Source organism: Esox lucius, chromosome 17 (assembly GCF_011004845.1).
Source record: "Esox lucius isolate fEsoLuc1 chromosome 17, fEsoLuc1.pri, whole genome shotgun sequence".
Classification (NCBI taxonomy): Eukaryota; Metazoa; Chordata; class Actinopteri; order Esociformes; family Esocidae; genus Esox; species Esox lucius.
This window is the reverse complement of record NC_047585.1, coordinates 13,351,836-13,369,781: the sequence shown is the minus strand read 5'-3', so window position 1 is coordinate 13,369,781 and position 17,946 is coordinate 13,351,836. Positions and strand designations below refer to the sequence as shown.

Sequence of the window (17,946 nt, the reverse complement as noted above, 5' to 3'; positions counted from 1 at the left end):
ACAATAATAAGATGACTATGGCAAGCACACCTAATTATAATATATCGATATAACACCTAGCAATCAGCACACTTCACAATATCTGTGTTCATGTTATACAGTCAAACAAAATTATCCCATATTCTGAAAGCGATATTAATCATTTTGATAATTATAAATTAACACGACATCTGAATAATTGCTGTGTTTGGATAGACTGATAAAATTCATGAGAGAATGGCTAGCAATACCAAAACCAACTTCTGGATTTAAAGAGGGAAGGGGGTCTTTAGTTAGAGCTGAAAAAATATATATAGGCAAGGGCGTAGGAGCGAGGAGAGACAGGCAGACTTGTTATCCTTAATTTTAGAATGTTAGAAGCATTGATCCTCCCAATAATAAGAACAATTTGCCCAAACATGAAATGTGTCACCCCCTATGACACACTGTTCTGTCCTTGGATATAGGCTACAGTTCTGTAGCTCATATTATTTGAATACTTGAAGCAACATGGAAAGAGCTTTATTAGGTCCAGGGTTAGAAATTCTCCCTGGCACAAGAGGTGCAGAAACAGCTCCAAACCAAGGCAACATATGGATTGAATTAAAAACCATCTAAGCTATAGGTCAGACACCAATAAATGCCCGATTAACACGCCAAATGGCGTTTTATTACAATTTTTCAAAAGTTGGTAATAAGGGACAAATACTGCATTTAGGCTCTGGGGGGCCTTATATCCTTATATCCAGATAATAAAATACTGTTAATTTATCGAATTATATCTGACCATCTAGCTGAAACCTAGGTAACTAGGTAATTAGTTTAAACGTTAGTCTTCTAACAGTCTTGGGTTTGTGCGAAATAGCATTAGTTTTCATTCGATTAAGGTCGAGGAAAGAATATAAGCCTATATATATTCGTGCATGAATTGAAGTGTTCTCCTTCACGCTTGTGTTGTGAAAGGCGCGAGAGTGCCACCGCGCAATGGGAGGGCTATATTGGACATCCTCGCGCGGGCACTTTCCCTCCGGTTATACTGTGTTATGGGTTAGGGCATGACACGTTACTGCTTTATCTACATTTATTGAAAATGTGCATTTATATGTAAACGGCCACACGGCAAGTGCCAATCGAGGGGCTTGACAGTTAAGCTTTAGCCTACTTTGAATGTGAGAGTTTAACAGGATTAGCATTATACATTGGTTAGATCGCAACAGTATATCAACTGTATGTTTAACTGTTAAGAAAACAGAAGAAACCCAAAACACACAGGAGACCTGTACTGACTTGAAATAGTATCTAATTCTAAGACATGCTGAATAATTAAATGCCCATGCTATTATAGGGAGCACCTGTTCCGTGCCATTGGTAGCCCATGCATATATCCATGCTGGCAACATGCACTTATAATCAAGTATATGGGCAACCGAAGGGGGGAAGCTGTATAGAGACGGATTCGCTAGATTGCCATTGCTACAATTCCATTCGTGCGTACAGATACATCTGTATCGTAGCCTAGCTCAGGCATGATTTAGAGACAGATACTGCGTTTCTGTTTCAACATGAGACAGGCAGCATCGCGCGACTATCGCACCTTTTAGTAAACAGCAGGTTTTGGGCCACCTGTCCCAGTTCTGCGCTCTCGGCAGTAGCCCCGTTTCCTTCTCACCCCAAATGGTACTTACGTGTAATGTTGGGGGAAGCGGTGGTTCCCCGTTGCGGGAGAAGAGACGCTAATGATGAGTATAGTTTGGATTGAGAACAGACAGAAGATACCATAGGACTGAGCGCAGTTCGCCATTTTCCATTAAATATTGAAGAAACTGGGATAAATAGAACAGGGCCGTTAGAATAGTCTCTTACAGCCGAGCTAACATTAAACACTGAGCTCCGGGAAGTGTGTCGGTTGATGGCGAGGGGTCCTCAAGATCTTAGCCTGTGAAATCTCAATCTGAAATGTACAGAGGATTGGCAGCTCGAGACAACCGATTCGAAGAGTCACAGATGCATTGACGCTGCTGCCGCCGCTGGTGCTGCTGTGCCTTATTTGCGCACTCGCTCTCCTCCCTCCCTCTCCCCGCCTTGCACATTTGCTACTCTCGCTCGCTCTCAAATGTTACAAACGGACCGCGTGAACAGAAGACGACACATTCGCTCCAATATTCCTAGCGACAGACGAGGGCGCACGTCTGACTCTCCTGCGTCCTGTGCTCTCTATTGTCTCTCCTTGGTTCCCACGGAGACAGACTGGGTAAACTCACAGATTATGAACACAAACGAAGGCCTTATTTTGGTAATTACAGGCATTACTCTAGAGGGGGAATAAATTAACTAAAGTGTAAGCATTCTCCAACACTAAAGTTCCTTAGGGCTTCCCTTAAACCAAATTCGTTCTAGTTACTTAGGAGTTTGGCCCGATGTTAATAAACAAGATGGCAAGTAGAATGCAACATTAAAAATTTTTTTTCTCTGTCAGCTGTTGCTATTGATCTCAAAGGTTGCATTTGTTTGAGTTCAAGTCACTAGTTACAAATATCGGTAGTGAATGACAGTTGTCCTTGGAGTCTATAAACCCCTAACATTTCGAAGTATTTATTATGTGGTTCTGAAACTCAGTCACTGCATGGAACCCCTGTGCTCTCTTTAGTTGTTTGACCTAATACCAGGCCATGGAAATAGACATATCCAGATGCTCCACCAGATCCCAGTGTAGATTACTATAGACGTTTTGGGAGGAGAGCTTAGTGCAAGAAAAGGCCAAGTGAGTCATATGGACTCAAACTTAATTAAAAATGTATAATAAATGTGACTATATCTGAAATTCTTAAAGTTATATGCCCCTCTGTACTTGATTTTCCCTAAATAGGTCAATTAAATGCATTTTATTAGAATTGTTTGTGTTAAAAGCTGTTTTAAGAGTATGTCTTTATTTTCCCAGAGTGTCAAAGTGTCTTTTTACAACTTTACTACAGAGTCATTTGCAGGAAATAGGCCTACATTTGGATATTTATATGTACATATTATACACATACTCTATACAATCTGAAATAGCAGATTCTCAGGTATCCAAAAGGCATACTTTAGTCATATTAAAATGAGATAAAATATCCCTTTTAATAATAATCAATGTTTCATACAAGCACACAGGACCAGATATTCTACAATAACAAAAGTAATGAAATTACACAACCAAATGATTATTTTTCCAAATAGCATTGAAATAAATGTAGTCAATTTGGCCTGCACATGAGGCCTTGCATTACGACTGATGGCTTACACCACAGTTACACTGAAAGATAACTTTTATCTGTGATAAACAATGCTTTTTCAATGGGCACTGTCCCTTCCCAACAAATGCTTATCCAGATTCAAGGTCAAAAATGTAAATTAGTTAACCTTTCAGACAGGCCAACTTTCACATTAGCCGGTGACTATCCTCTATATGCATAAGTGATCAAATTTGGTTTGCGTTCTCATCCTTTAACTTCTTGTCACATTTAAAGCCAGACTTGCTAAGCGCAATATAATACCATTACTTTTTGGATTTTGGAAATACAAATCTTATCTATTATAACTCAAACATAACAAAACTGCAGAAATATTAACTGCCTTTGACTTTGACTATTTTCATCTATCGTTTCATGTTGACTTTTTGCAAGGAATATGTAGGCTACACAATACGCTGACATAGGGCTAGAATGCCAATACTAAATCCTACGAATACACTGAGGGATGTTAATAACTGCACGTCTGTTACTTAATACATCCACACTGCATAGTGACCTTTTCTTGCACCTGTGCACAACTGGATTAAGGACGTAATCTTTTGCCATTTAAATCAATGGTCATGGGCCCACCTGCATCCACTCTTTATAAGCCACAAGCCTTTCCTCATCAACACAATCTTGACTTCAAGCAATAGCAACTAGCAAATATATAAGCTTTTCCCATTAATAACTGCAGTTAATGCTAGTGATGGTTAGCATGCTAATAGCGCACATTGAACCCAAAACCATAAATATTGTAAGTATGTTGATAACAATGTCACCCACATAATATCTATTAAACACTTCAAATTATATGACACAATATGGTCATTACATTTAATTACATTTTAGAGAATGAACATATGTTTTAAAAAGGTAAATTTGCGGCTAATCTGAAGGGATGCCCATGGAGGATTTCAAGGAATTTTTACTTCCTTACCCCAGTAGGGGCGTGACCACGGTGCCGTGCTAAAACATGCAAGAGATAAGTTACACCTTGCGAACATATATTTCAGTGGTTGGATGTAACACAGCGTTGTTCCTTACGACCAGCAACTCAGTCAAAGCTACTTCATATAAAACGAAAGGGATTGGGCTAACCATTGCAGCACACAGATATAAATACTTTCCAATAAAGCTAGCGTCCTACTGTTAATAAGTTAGTAGCTGCTAGTTAACATCATTATGAGTTTTCTTAAAGCCAGTTCTCTGTTGTTGGTGCAAGGCCTTGTATATTAACATAATGCCAGTAGACTCATGTGTCAGTTGGTGCTGGTTGAAAATGCTGTTTGAAAACATGGCGGATGTGTTGATCTACAGACTGATTTTCAATAAGCCAGACAAAAATGTTATGCTAAACAATAACAGAATAATAACAATAATAAGTAGAATATGACATGCAGAGTTAGCAAGTTAGTCTTGCTAGTAGATAGTTTTGTCAGCAACTTCATTAACTTCAGATGCTTTCTCAACAAAGATGCCAGCAAAGCTTGGTAGGAGCAAGAAAATGTTTTACAGCCAGCTGTTGCTGGAAAACAATAAAAAAAAACAGTGTGACACAAACCGTCCACTGATTTGTTTTGTCGCCTCTTCAAAACAAAATAATTCATGTACAAACTGATATAGCTGATTTAAAAATCACAGTGACTATGGCTTTAACCAACAAGAAGAACTACTGTACGGTATTATTATTATTTTTTCAGTACTAGAACATAGCCTTGCAACTGAACATTCATATACTTTATATGGGCTCAGACGTTTTTGTTGAAAAGCATCTCAGGAGAAGGAACTGCATATAATGGCCTAAACTGGAATGCGGCCATTAGCAAAGAACTCCATATATGGTCATGGATCCCCCTGCATCCACTCTTTATTAGCCACAAGCCTGTCCTCATCAACACAATATTTAAATGGCACCCTTCTTCACCGCCTAGTAGCTCTGCTGAACATACGTAGTTATACAACAGGTTCTCCTTATTATTGGGATAACTTGTCGGAGGCTATCCTGGCCCTATCTAGTAAAGGGCAACTAAGGCTTTCTGAAACTTTTGAGGCTTGTGTTGAAAAACGATTCATTTTAAACACAGTTGTTTATATTGAATGTTTGATGTTCATACACAAGTGTTTTGATGTATTATTGGATGAGAATTTGTGGTGCAATAGATAGTTGTGCTTGTTGATAGAATGTTTGAAGTTCAAATCTGGGTTTGCATCTCACACCTTTCTTGGGTTACCAATTAACAATTCTTTCAAAAACTGTACACACAGTATGTTTTGATGCTTTTGCTACCAACCCCGATCAGGGGGTTGTTCCCCCCAACTACAACCCTCACTGAACTCTACCTAATACATTCCGGCATGTTCTTCAAACGCCAAGATGCTGGACATGTGAATGTCTGTCTGTCTGTCTGTCTCCCAATCAAGAGAAAAGCAGAAGGCCTCTGGCCCCTGTGGCAGTCCCCAGGCGGTCTGTATCCCTCTGTTTCTCTCTGGGGGGGGGGTACAAGCGGATGTCTCCCTTCTCCCTCAGGCATCACTGGTTCAGTGGATCAGTGAGGGACATGCAGGTGCTCTCTTTACAGACGCAAACAGCCAGCGCTCCACAGGGTTTCTGTGCTGTGCAGCAGCCCTGCCAGTCAATGACAGGTAGTCATGGAGATGAGAGAGCTCTGGTAGGAAGAACCCGTTAGGATGTTCAACACAGAGAGAGGAGCCTTTTGTTGTCAATCGCCGCACCACAATGTTTCTGTTTGTTTACCAAGCTGGACAAACGCATTTGTTAGCTTGATAAGGTAACGTTTCTCTCTCTCGCTCCCTAACCCCCGTCTAGAGACAGTTTCTGGCTAGACCGAGCCAGTCAGATAGCCCCACAGCAGTTAAGACATGCAGAGGAGTTGATTAATTATTCCTAACGGGACGGCGGCTTTACTTGACACTCTCGTGATGCAGTCTCATTCACATTGGCACATTTCACGTCACAATATTAACGGCAACAACATCGAAAGCCTGTGAATAAGTGAAGTGAGTCACATGCCCAGACGTCGACCACTTCTGCTGACTCACAGTCACCCGGATTTCTGTATCCTTCCCTTAAAACGTACGCGAACCACCTGGCCCACGGGGCCAAAAGAGAGAGAGAGATGAATGCAACTGTCACTCTGAACCATTCTAATTGTGAGTCACTGCGAAGTATCTGACTCCATCACACAGAGAGCTGCTGTGTGTAGAGGCTTTCAGACAGGCAGCTTCAACCTGACTGCATCCTCACACAGGGGGCCTCTGGAGGGAGAATGTCACATACAAATACCATGTAATAAACCCAACATTTGGACAAAAATGTCTGTTGAATAAATTTTCCCGTTAGACAGCTCTGGCGGAGAGGTGCCATGTGAAAAGCGTGTGTTGGTAGGCTTATGTTTTTTTTTGTGTGTTTTTCTGTGCATGTAGGCGGTTCCATTCTGCCAGCAGTAAAAGAGGGAAAAGAAAATTACATGTATGGAATTATACCATTGCCTGACCATTAATAGCATAATGAATGACTTTCCCCTGAGATAATGGTTCCGTGTGTGAGGCACTGAGGAGCTAACAGCATGATTGCTTTTGTGTGGACGAGTGGAGGGGTTATTTGCCTTTCCTGACTATTTTCTCCTTTGTACAGTCGCACAGTGCCATGCCAGATCAACATGATTCTAGTCCAGGACAATTTGACAGCATTCATATTTATGAACCTGCAGATTCAAGGTTTTCTTTAGTCCACCACAATATGTGATATGTTTGGCAGTAGGAAATTGAAGTGGCATGCTGTACGCCTAATGAAGTGGTATTCTGCACTCACTATTTAAAATCTGATCAAGCTGATGGATCTGTGCGAGGGACGATTGGCATGCTCCGTTACTATAAAACAAGTCATTAATTGCAGAGCCTTGTTACAACTTAAATTGTTGTAGCAATGATTTTTGACTGGTGACAGGGGGCTGGTTTGTCACTGGAGGGACTTGATATTATAGCCCCCACTGAGATGCTAGCAAATCAGCCAGTTGGGATCCAAGCAAATCAGTCCATTGAGATACTAGCAAATTAGCCCACTGAGATGTTAGCGAATCAGCCCACTGAGATGCTAGCGAATCAGCCCACTGAGATGCTAGCGAATCAGCCCACTGAGATGCTAGCGAATCAGCCCACTGAGATGCTAGCGAATCAGCCCACTGAGATGCTAGCGAATCAGCCCACTGAAATTGTAGCAAAACACTTTTTCATTTGTAAGGATCGATCAAACGAGCAATCAGATGGGCTGGGTGAAAACAGATCAACGTCCTCAAGCCCCATTGATTCTATAGAGGGCAGGGAGCAGACACGGACCGGGCCTCCGCTCCCCACCCCGCCCCCTCTCATTGGACAGGTAGGCCGTCTTAAAAAGATGCCCCGGCCAATACGCTATCGATCCGGGGAGTGGAGCGGAAGGGAAACAGGGCCTTGCTATTCTGTCGACTCCATCCTCCCTGTCCTTCCAGCACTTTCAGGAGAGTGCTTCCCCCACACAGTCAGGGAGGAATTAATCACACCTTGTTTCCCCTGTCTTCTGGCCCAGGGGACGTCGCCAACACACACACCCAACACCCACTCAGACAGCAAGCCAGCCGGGCAAACACACGCACGCGCAGACACTCACACAGACAGCCTTATCTCTCACCTCCTTATCCATCTCTCTCCCCTTACCACAGTGCCTCCCCCCTCCGCCTCCTTCTGTGGCCTGTGCGCTGGTGTTCTGCCACGCAGGATATAAAATAGTAAGTAATTCATGTGACGGTTCCACAGGTCTGACCACCTACTGCTGGGTACTCTTGTTTTCTGGACAATTACGTGTGTAACCCTTCCGTATCGGCGTCTTATCTTCTGACCCTGATCTGATTCCGGTTTAATAATCCTGGGTGTGTATTCCCTAGGCGTCCACATCCTGCCCAAAGGGATGCTGTGAAGGAATTTAACATGGAGTAAGTTAATCAGGTGAACATGGTAACCCCATTCAGTTACAGTATGTACTGTAGGAGGCATAGTCAACACCTGGAATCTGTTTGCTTACACATTATTCAATGAATTACTTAAATATATTTGTCTCCCCAAATGCACACACTGTAGACCACTCTTATACCATATTATTGTACATGTACTGTTACACATAGGTTTGGTGTTTTCTTTACTTTTTAACTACACACAGAGCATTATTGGGTTGCTGGCAGGGATGAACTGGTATTTTGGATTGGTCCAGTTTTTTTGTGTTTGTTTGCACAACAATTATTATTGGGGTCTTTGAGGAAGAAATCGTGCCAGTGTGTTTGAAATGCCTGGGTTGAATTTCTGTCCCAGTCATGCGCTTGCTGCAGAGCATGCTGGGATTTTTATGCTCAAATGTCAGAATATTTAATCCTGATGATGAGTCACTTCCCCCACTCCTAGTCTGAGCACGAAGGAACTACGCTTGTAAAGCAATTAATGACCCAGCCTCTGCATGCACACACACACACACACACACATGCACACGTACACTCACACACAAACACACACTAGACACAACATATCAAACACACACTAGACACAAAATACACAATCATACACAAAACAGAAAAACATCTCCAAAAATAAAAGATTGAAGCAGAATGTGTTTATAAACGCACACACACACACACACACACACACAATGTACATGTTGAAAAAAAAGATACGCAGTGTTTCCATGCTCTACTAGAGATCTAATGACCCCTGGGTAATGGCCTCTTTGGTCTTCAGGAAATCCCCCTAACGCATGCAAGTTGGAAAAAGGGGTATACAGAGAGGGAGAGATGGGAGGACAGCAGCAGTACACTAAAAGAGTCATAGAGCGAGTGATAAAGGAAGGGGAGAGCAATAGAGAGGAAAACCTGGAGTTTCCATCTTTTGTTTATTGCTTTCAGTTTACCATAGACCAAATGCACAGCTGCCTCTTACTAGATACTTCATCTGAGTTTTGAACTCATCATACACTTCTCTCCTGCTGCTTCCCCCCATCTCCTCCACTGTCTCTTTCTATACCTCTCTGTCTCTTTATCTCCCTGTTACCTGACATGCCCCTGTGTTGGCAACCAGTTGCTCAAGAAAACACAAAGTCTTGCGTCCAATCACATCATCCTTTCCCAAGCTGTCACATCCCTGTAAACGTCTATCAGCTTGGGCTGCAAATGGCACACTTATCAATGAGAGCTATTTATAACTTAAAGCTAATAGCTCTTCACTCTGACCCTGCATTCATTTGCCAAATGCTAGGTTAAAGACAAAGCCGGAGTTCTAGCTTAAAACATTGTTAATAATAGTCTGTCTTCTTTTTATATAATAAATTATATTCATAATAATAAATTAACATGATTTCTAGTCATTTATTATTGACCATTAGGTATCCCTTAATACTACAGTGGGGAGTATTTGATACACTGCCGATTGTGCAGGCTTTCCCACTTACAAAACATGTAGAAGTCTGTCATTTTTATCACAGGTACACTTCAACTGTGAGAGACGGAAGCTAAAACAAAAATCCAGAAAATCACATTGTATGATTATTAAATAATTGATCTTCATTTTATTGCATGACATAAGTATTTGATCACCTACCAACCAGTAAGAATTCCGGCTCTCACAGACTTGTTAGTTTTTCTTTAAGGAGCCCTCCTGTTCTCCACTCATTACCTGTATTAACTGCACCTGTTTGAACTTGTTACCTGTATAAAAGACACCTGTCCAGACATTCAATCAAACAGACTCCAACTTCTCCACAATGGCCAAGACCAGAGAGCTGTGTAAGGACATCAAGGATAAAATTGTAGACCTGCACAAGGCTGGGATGGGCTACAGGACAATAGGCAAGCAGCTTGTTGAGAAGGCAACAACTGTTGGCGCAATTATTAGAAAATGTGAGAAGTTCAAGATGATGGTCAATCTCCCTCGGTCTGGGGCTCCATGCAAGATCTCACCTCGTGGGGCATCAATGATCATAAGGAAGGTGAGGGATCAGCCCAGATCTTGGCCAACAACCTCATTCCCTCACTAAGAGCATTCAAGATGAGTTGTGGCTGGGTGTTCCAACATGACAACGACCTGAAACACGCAGCCAGGGCAACTAAGGAGTGGCTCTGTAAGAAGCATCTCAAGGTCCTGGAGTGGCCTAGCCAGTCTCCAGACCTGAACCCAATAGAAAATCTTTGGGGGGAGCTGAAAGTCCATATTGCCCAGCGACAGCCCCGAAAACTGAAGGATCTGGTTGCCCAAATCCCTGCTGCAGTGTGTGCAAACCTGGTCAAGAACTACAGGAAATGTATGATCTCTGTAATGGCAAACAAAGGTTTCTGTACCAAACATTAAGTTCTGCTTTTCTGATGTATCAAATACTTATGTCATGCAATAAAATGCTGATTAATTACTTAAAAATCATACAATGTGATTTTCTAGATTTTCTTTTTTAGATTCCATCAATCACAGTTGAAGAGTACCTAAGATAAAAATGACAGACATGCTTCTACATGCTTTGTATGTGGGAAAACATGGAAAATCGGCAGTGTATCAAATACTTCTCCCCAATGTATATTGATGAATGGGTAGGAATAATTTCAGTCTGTGCTTACACTGTACAGAACTACAAACAGAGGATTTATTGTCCATGACCTTCATTTATCCTATAACAGCAGTAGGTCTTAAGACTGAAAAAATGCCAGACTGTCCTTCTCAAGGATTCTCACACACCAATCTCTCAAATATGGAGCTTTTCCTTTTGTGCCAGTGTTAGCTAAGTCTAGTCCTGAATGCTTTTTGGCTTTGGAAGTCTAGCTGGGTCTTTTTGTTAACAGCCATGTGACAATTATATTGACAAAAGAACCAAATCAAATGAACTCATCTGAATTGAATTAACATGAAATTGAATTGCTGATCGGCACAGTGTGAGCTGCTGTATTCTTGCAAAATTAGCTTCTATTTACCAGCAAACGTGCAGCTACAGCATCTGTAATGAAATCGACAAAATACTACATTGTGTTATGATCAGGGAAAGATTCACCAGTGTTATTAAAGGTGAATTACTTAAGCCCAGAGAAACCACAACTGGTCAGAGCCTTGTGATTGGTTGGATTGAGGGAGAGGGTGTTCCTGTCTGTTCGTGGGATGCTCCTCCCCGCTTGGGACTCTCCACATGCACAGTGAAAGCGTGTGGGGCTCAGAGGCTCTTACCCGCCCTGTCATCACATTAAAGAGCATCTTAATTAGCATTAAAACCCAATGATAAGGGCTTAATGAAGGAATTAATAGATAAGAGAAAAGTCTGGAGCTTATTCTTCTTCTACACAGTCTGTCACGCAGAGACTGACACACAAATACACACTGTCATACACCCAATGTCATACACACACTGACTGACACACAAATACACACTGTCATACACACACTGACTGACACACTGTCATACACACACTGTCATACACACACTGTCATACACACACTGTCATACACACACTGACTGACACACTGTCATACACACACTGACTGACACACTGTCATACACACACTGTCATACACACACTGTCATACACACACTGACTGACACACTGTCATACACACTGACTGACACACTGACATACACACACTGACTGACACACTGACTGACACACTGTCATACACACTGACTGACACACTGACTGACACACTGACATACACACACTGTCATACACACTGACTGACACACTGACTGACACACTGTCATACACACTGACTGACACACTGACTGACACACTGTCATACACACTGACTGACACACTGACTGACACACTGTCATACACACTGACTGACACACTGACTGACACACTGTCATACACACACTGTCATACACACACTGTCATACACACTGACTGACACACTGACATACACACACTGTCATACACACTGACTGACACACTGACTGACACACTGTCATACACACTGACTGACACACTGACTGACACACTGTCATACACACTGACTGACACACTGACTGACACACTGACATACACACACTGTCATACACACACTGTCATACACACTGACTGACACACTGACATACACACACTGTCATACACACACTGTCATACACACTGACTGACACACTGACTGACACACTGACTGACACAGTTCTCCATTCAGACACAAAGTGGGGTCAGAAAACGTATGGAATAGGCCTGATTGGAGGCAAGTGCACAATGTCATTCTGCATACTAACATTTATTAGAATTAAGCTCTGGTCTAGTAGAAGGCAGGAGCGCAGATGTTGATGTGTTGGGCTTTCGCAAGCATGTTTTAGACACAGTGGCCCTCATTTATCAAAAGTGCGTACACCAAATTTCCAGCGTACACCTGGCGTACACCCAAAACCACGGTGACTTTGAGATTTATCAATATGGACGTTGGCGTACGGCACTCTCAAATCCTACGCCAGCTCAGGAGGTGGTGTACGCACGTTTTGAGTTAGTGCGGAAATGCGCATGTTGAGTTATATGTTCTCATCATTTATGTTATATTATGTTGTTTAATTATGATACTGACTGTTGTATACCCAAAATTGTGCAAGAGTTAATTGTGCGCATGTGTGAAGAGACGGGACTTTTATTTTGACCTGTCTCAAGTAAAAAATGTGTAGCCGTATACTCAGCCCCTGCTGCAGTTCCCTCGTGCACTGATGTTATGCCAGTGCAGAGATGTAAACTGAAAATAAAACAGTATTAATAGTTATATTTGGAGTGATCTTTGGTGGATGGATGACAACAAAATATTGCACATGGACATGGCGGAGAGAAATGAAACCTTAACAGCGCAGAAAAGAAAATCCTAACGCACTGACAAACTAAAAGATGTGATATATTATGACCTACTGTAAAAAAACAACAACAACATAATTACAAACTTCAGTGTTTATTTTTGTGCAACATGGACTTCAAGGTTTCATTTGTGTGACTTTACCAAAGCATTTGACTTATATGTATTCCTTCAGATGCAAGCCTGTGCGCTTTACATGATGTTTCAGGGTTAGGCCCGGCAGTTGCGCATGGACTGGGTTCAGTAATAAAAGGCTTTGAATTACCAAAATATAATTCAGACTGACAAAATAATAAAAATGACATTCTTCTTCTTTTAGACAATAATAGAAATAATAATAATAACGATATTCTTCTTCTAAATAACAATACACGTCATTGATAAATATCATGAAATAATAAGACGAATATTACAAATTGTCATGCAGTTATTAATGTGAATGAATGGTACTCCACATCACATCATCATCTTTTATTCCGCTTTTTAAACTACCAAATGAAACAATTTTATTTCTTTCTACCTCCCTGGTGATCGTCTCAATCTCCACGTCAGAGAAGTTTCTCTTTTTTGCCGTCTTCCGTGTGTCCATGGCGTAAAATGAGGGCGTGGGGGAAGCGGAGACTTGAATATATAGGGGCGTGTTATTCTAATGACGATCGTTTTCAGCCGCGGCATTTATCAAGGGAAGGTATTGCGTACACCTGGATTTTAAAGGTACGCACAGTTTCATAAATCAGGCGATGAGAAGAGTGTAAGCAAAATCTTACGCCAACATATACGCCCGTTTCTAGCAAGATTGATAAATGAGGGCCAGTGAACCTGTTTTCCCTTAGCTCTAACCTTAGACACAACGCTAAACCAAACATTATCCCTCCCCTTATCTTTAACCCCAAACCCCAAGCATTAACCTTAAGCATTATCCTAAGTCATTTTCCATTTTCTTTTCTATTTTAGACATATAGCAGACGATCTTACCCAGAGTGACTTACTGGTTATCCAAACATTTCAAGATGACTAGTTGGAACGATCGTACAACTCAGTAAAGTAGCAAGCAGAGAAGTCAGTGCTAGAAGGAAAGCAAAACAAAAAGTTATAGAAATTGCAAGCATTGAGGGACGATCTGCAAGTAATCTTTAAAGGAAAACTGCTACTTCCACAAACTGTGAATGGCTGTTAAGATGTCTGTACAACACATGGGGGGGAGGTATGGGAAATTAAACACAGAGGAAAGTGACCTTCCGCTAGCGCTTGAGAAAACAACTACATTTCGCATAACACAATTCTTGCCCCAAAGTTTCAACACCACCACAAATGTATGATTTGTTTTGAGAGTAGTTGGTCTGAAGAAAATGTGTGAAAAAAGCTAACATTGTTACAAGACCTTGTGTTGTTACCCAGGGCCTGGCTATGCCAGACTAGGCTTCAATGGGAAGCTGTTTCCATTGTTGAGGAGCCAGAAGGGAGAAGAGATTTAACTGGGCTGAGTGTTTTATTTTTGTGGTGGTACGGTCAACAAACAACGAATAGCTCAGGGAGTGGTTGTAAGGAATGCTAGATAAGTGGAAGGAGTCGGCTAGTCCTGCACTTCCTCTGTGTGAGGTAAGGTTGTGCTCTGCACTTTTCTAGATCACGAACCTACAAGTGTCAGGATGTCCCAGTTGCAACTATTACTCCAAAACTAAAACGGCTTTTAAATGTTTTTTTCAGGGTGAGCACAAACATTTTAATATTTGTCATAATAGTCCCCTGTGGGACTCAAACCACAGCCTGGTGTTGTACTAGCAGTGCTCAACCATGTGCCACGGTCACAGGTAATATGTGTATAATTAGACATACATATGCAATGATGATTTTAGACATATTCAACAATGATTTTATAGACCAATGATGACTTTATACATATGCATTATGCATATTCATTTTTACTACAGGACCTATAATAATTTCCCCACAAGGAAGACTTTTCCTTTCTTTACTTCATAGTCATGGAAAGTCACCACTCCCGTTTCAAAATGTTTTGTTGCCTTACTGCCTGAAATGAAAACACATAAAAGCAGACTTTTACACAGTATCCAAGTGAAAGAAAAATCTAAAAACACTGACAATTAAATAAGTAAAATAGTAAAATATTTAGTGGAACCACCTTTTGCTTGAATTACAGCCATGAGTCTGTTTCAATATGTCTCTACTAACTTTGCATACCTTAGTATGCAAAGCCACAGTACGGTTGATTTGGCGGTGTGCTTTAGGCCATTGTCATGTTGGAATGTGAACCATCTTTCCATTTTCAGCTTCAGGTCAAAAAGTTCAATTTTGGTCTCATCTGACCACAGGGCCTATTGCCATTTGGCCATGGAATGAATAATGTGCATTTTGGCAAAACTCAAATGAGATTGATGTTGCCTTTTTTTGTCTTGCCACCCTGTCATAGATGTCAGATTTGTGGAGCGCTTGTGATATTGAGGTCACTAGCCTTTGCTAGAAGTTACCATTGGCTTCTAGGTAGCCTCTCTGATGAGTCTCCTCATCCAGTTAGGAGGGACGGCCTGATCTGTGTAAGGTCTGGGTGGGGCCACACGCCTTCCACTTCACAATAATGGTCTTCATTGTTTTCCAATGGATAGACAGTCTTTTAAGTAATTTATATCCATCCCCTGACTTGTGTCTTTCCACAACTTTATCTCTTTGATCTTAGACCTAGAAGTACATTTCCGCCCATAGTGGATTCTTTGCTTCGAATTGCACTACTATGCAGTGGTGTCCTCTGTAAACAACTGCTTTTATTCTAAACTCATCAAAATCACTACAGTGACCAATAATCTTGATTTGTGATCTGGAAGGTGATTGGTTATATGTACCTCAACAAGTTTGCAATGGCAACTCTAAGGGGGGTGTTCGTTTACACAGGTAGGGTGTTTTAATTGTAATTAATTTCACACGTTTTTAGATTTTCTTTTTCCACTAGGATATTGTGGGTTACTGTGTTTAAATAAAACCGTAAAAGTCTGATTTTACGTGTTTTCATTTCAGGCTGTAAGGCAACATAAGATCAACATTTGGAAAAGGGGCGGTGACTATCTATACACACTGTACATATGTACATGCATACATACAAATGCTCTTATTTCATTACCATACAAACATATACATAAAAACCCACACACACATTATCCATGTGGGGAGCTGAAACCCACTGATGTAAAACTTAAACGTCACCTTAACCTAACTCTTACTCAAATCTTAATCCATACTCGTCTATCATCACGCAGGGGTGATTACATTTCAACAGTTATTTGTGGGCCATGTCTAGATAACTATTAGCCAGTAGACATCTTTAATGATATTGCAATGCCATATTGGTGATATACCACATTCGTTTTTCCTGGCCACCTTTCCAAGATAAAAAACATTATTTTGTATCGATAGCTATATATTTGTTAAGTGAAACCGTTGTTTGCATGTATCAGCTAGCTTTTTAGTAAAGTTTTTCTGGCCAGCAGTCCTAGCTACCTCAAGGAAGGGAATTGGAGTTTTATCCGTTCCTTCCAGCCATGACAAGTGTACCATTGCTGGCTTTCCTGCAAGGTGTGGAACACAACTTTCCTGGCATAATATGTACCGATCAATCACTGTGACATATGCATTATGCATTATGAATGATAGTGTAATCCCTACGTATAAACAATGATGTAGATGTTAATAGTTCAGTCATGATAGATCAGATTTAAGTGCTGATTGGTCAATAGGGTTATTCAGCATGTTCAATTGTGTCATTTAACGGGTCAATTTTGAGACGAAAAGACACAAAAGGCGTTCCACAATGTTGGACGTTAGCTCTGCATATCAAAGGCCTTATTGACAGGACTGCATTTGTGGTGAATTTCCTGCTTTCATGGACAGATCAGCCAATGAAGCTTTATTTTCCTTTCGGTCAGTCACTCAGTCAGTAAGTCAGTCAGTCAGTCAGAGACATTCACTCTTCTTGGCTGGCTGTAAAATAAAATACAAATGCATACTTTTTTTTGTCCATCTCTAGGATACAAAATAGGCAAAGCAGTGCATTTAAAAAAAACAGTTCTTGCCCAAAATTGAATATCCCCTAGAACAGACCTGCCGAAAAAACCTTTTGTCGGTTTTGTTCATTTTTGTGGGGACTTCAGTTCCCCACATGTATACACACACACACACACACACACACACCTGTGTCTCATTAATATAATTGGGAAATAAAAATGAGTCAGTCGGATTCAGCCTCTCAAACACCATCTCTCTTCAGTTAGATACATCTGGCCACAGCTCTCCCTATCTATCTCCCTTCTCTCTCTCCAACTACCTCTCTCCCTCTTCATTTCTCTCTGTGTCTGAACCATCTCCCTCCATCTACCTCACCTTCTCTTCCTCCATCTCTGCCCCTTCATCTCCCTCTCTCTCTCCCTCACTCCCCCACCCAGCTTTCTTCCATCCCTGTTTGGGCTATTTCCCAGGAATATGTCTGACAGACAGAGGAAAATGGAAGACAAACAGAGGGGGGCAGATGCTTTCTTATCCTCCCAAAGGAGCCTGTCACACATACGGGGAGGGACTGTGCTGGTCGCATTAAACACACCATGTGCATTGCGTGTGCTTGATATTACTGTGTCCATGTCTCAGAAAGCCTTGACGACCTACAGACAAACACACACACAAAAGACAAAGCTGGCAATATCTACAGAAGCAATTTACAAATGCTTATTGTTTCTTTGTGTACAAAGCAACAACACAATTGTGTGTTATGCATCTGCAGGGATCTCCATTTCAATAAAGCATCCCCCTTCTGGGGGTTTCAGGGCTGACAATAATAGTA

At 41.3% G+C, this 17,946-nt stretch overlaps 1 protein-coding gene across 5 annotated transcripts in view; it reads right to left on the bottom strand.

Moving 5' to 3' along the window:
* Nucleotides 1-2,092, bottom strand: part of cacna2d2a (calcium channel, voltage-dependent, alpha 2/delta subunit 2a) — a 176,595-nt gene extending 174,503 nt beyond the window's left edge. For all 5 annotated transcript variants that reach the window (XM_029114229.2, XM_029114230.2, XM_029114231.2 and 2 more), the window contains exon 1: nt 1,665-2,092. In XM_029114229.2, coding sequence (XP_028970062.2) covers nt 1,665-1,780 — 116 coding nt within the window. In that variant the 5' untranslated portion in view covers nt 1,781-2,092. The remainder of the gene's footprint in view (nt 1-1,664) is intronic.
* Between the last annotated feature and the right edge of the window lie 15,854 nt (nt 2,093-17,946).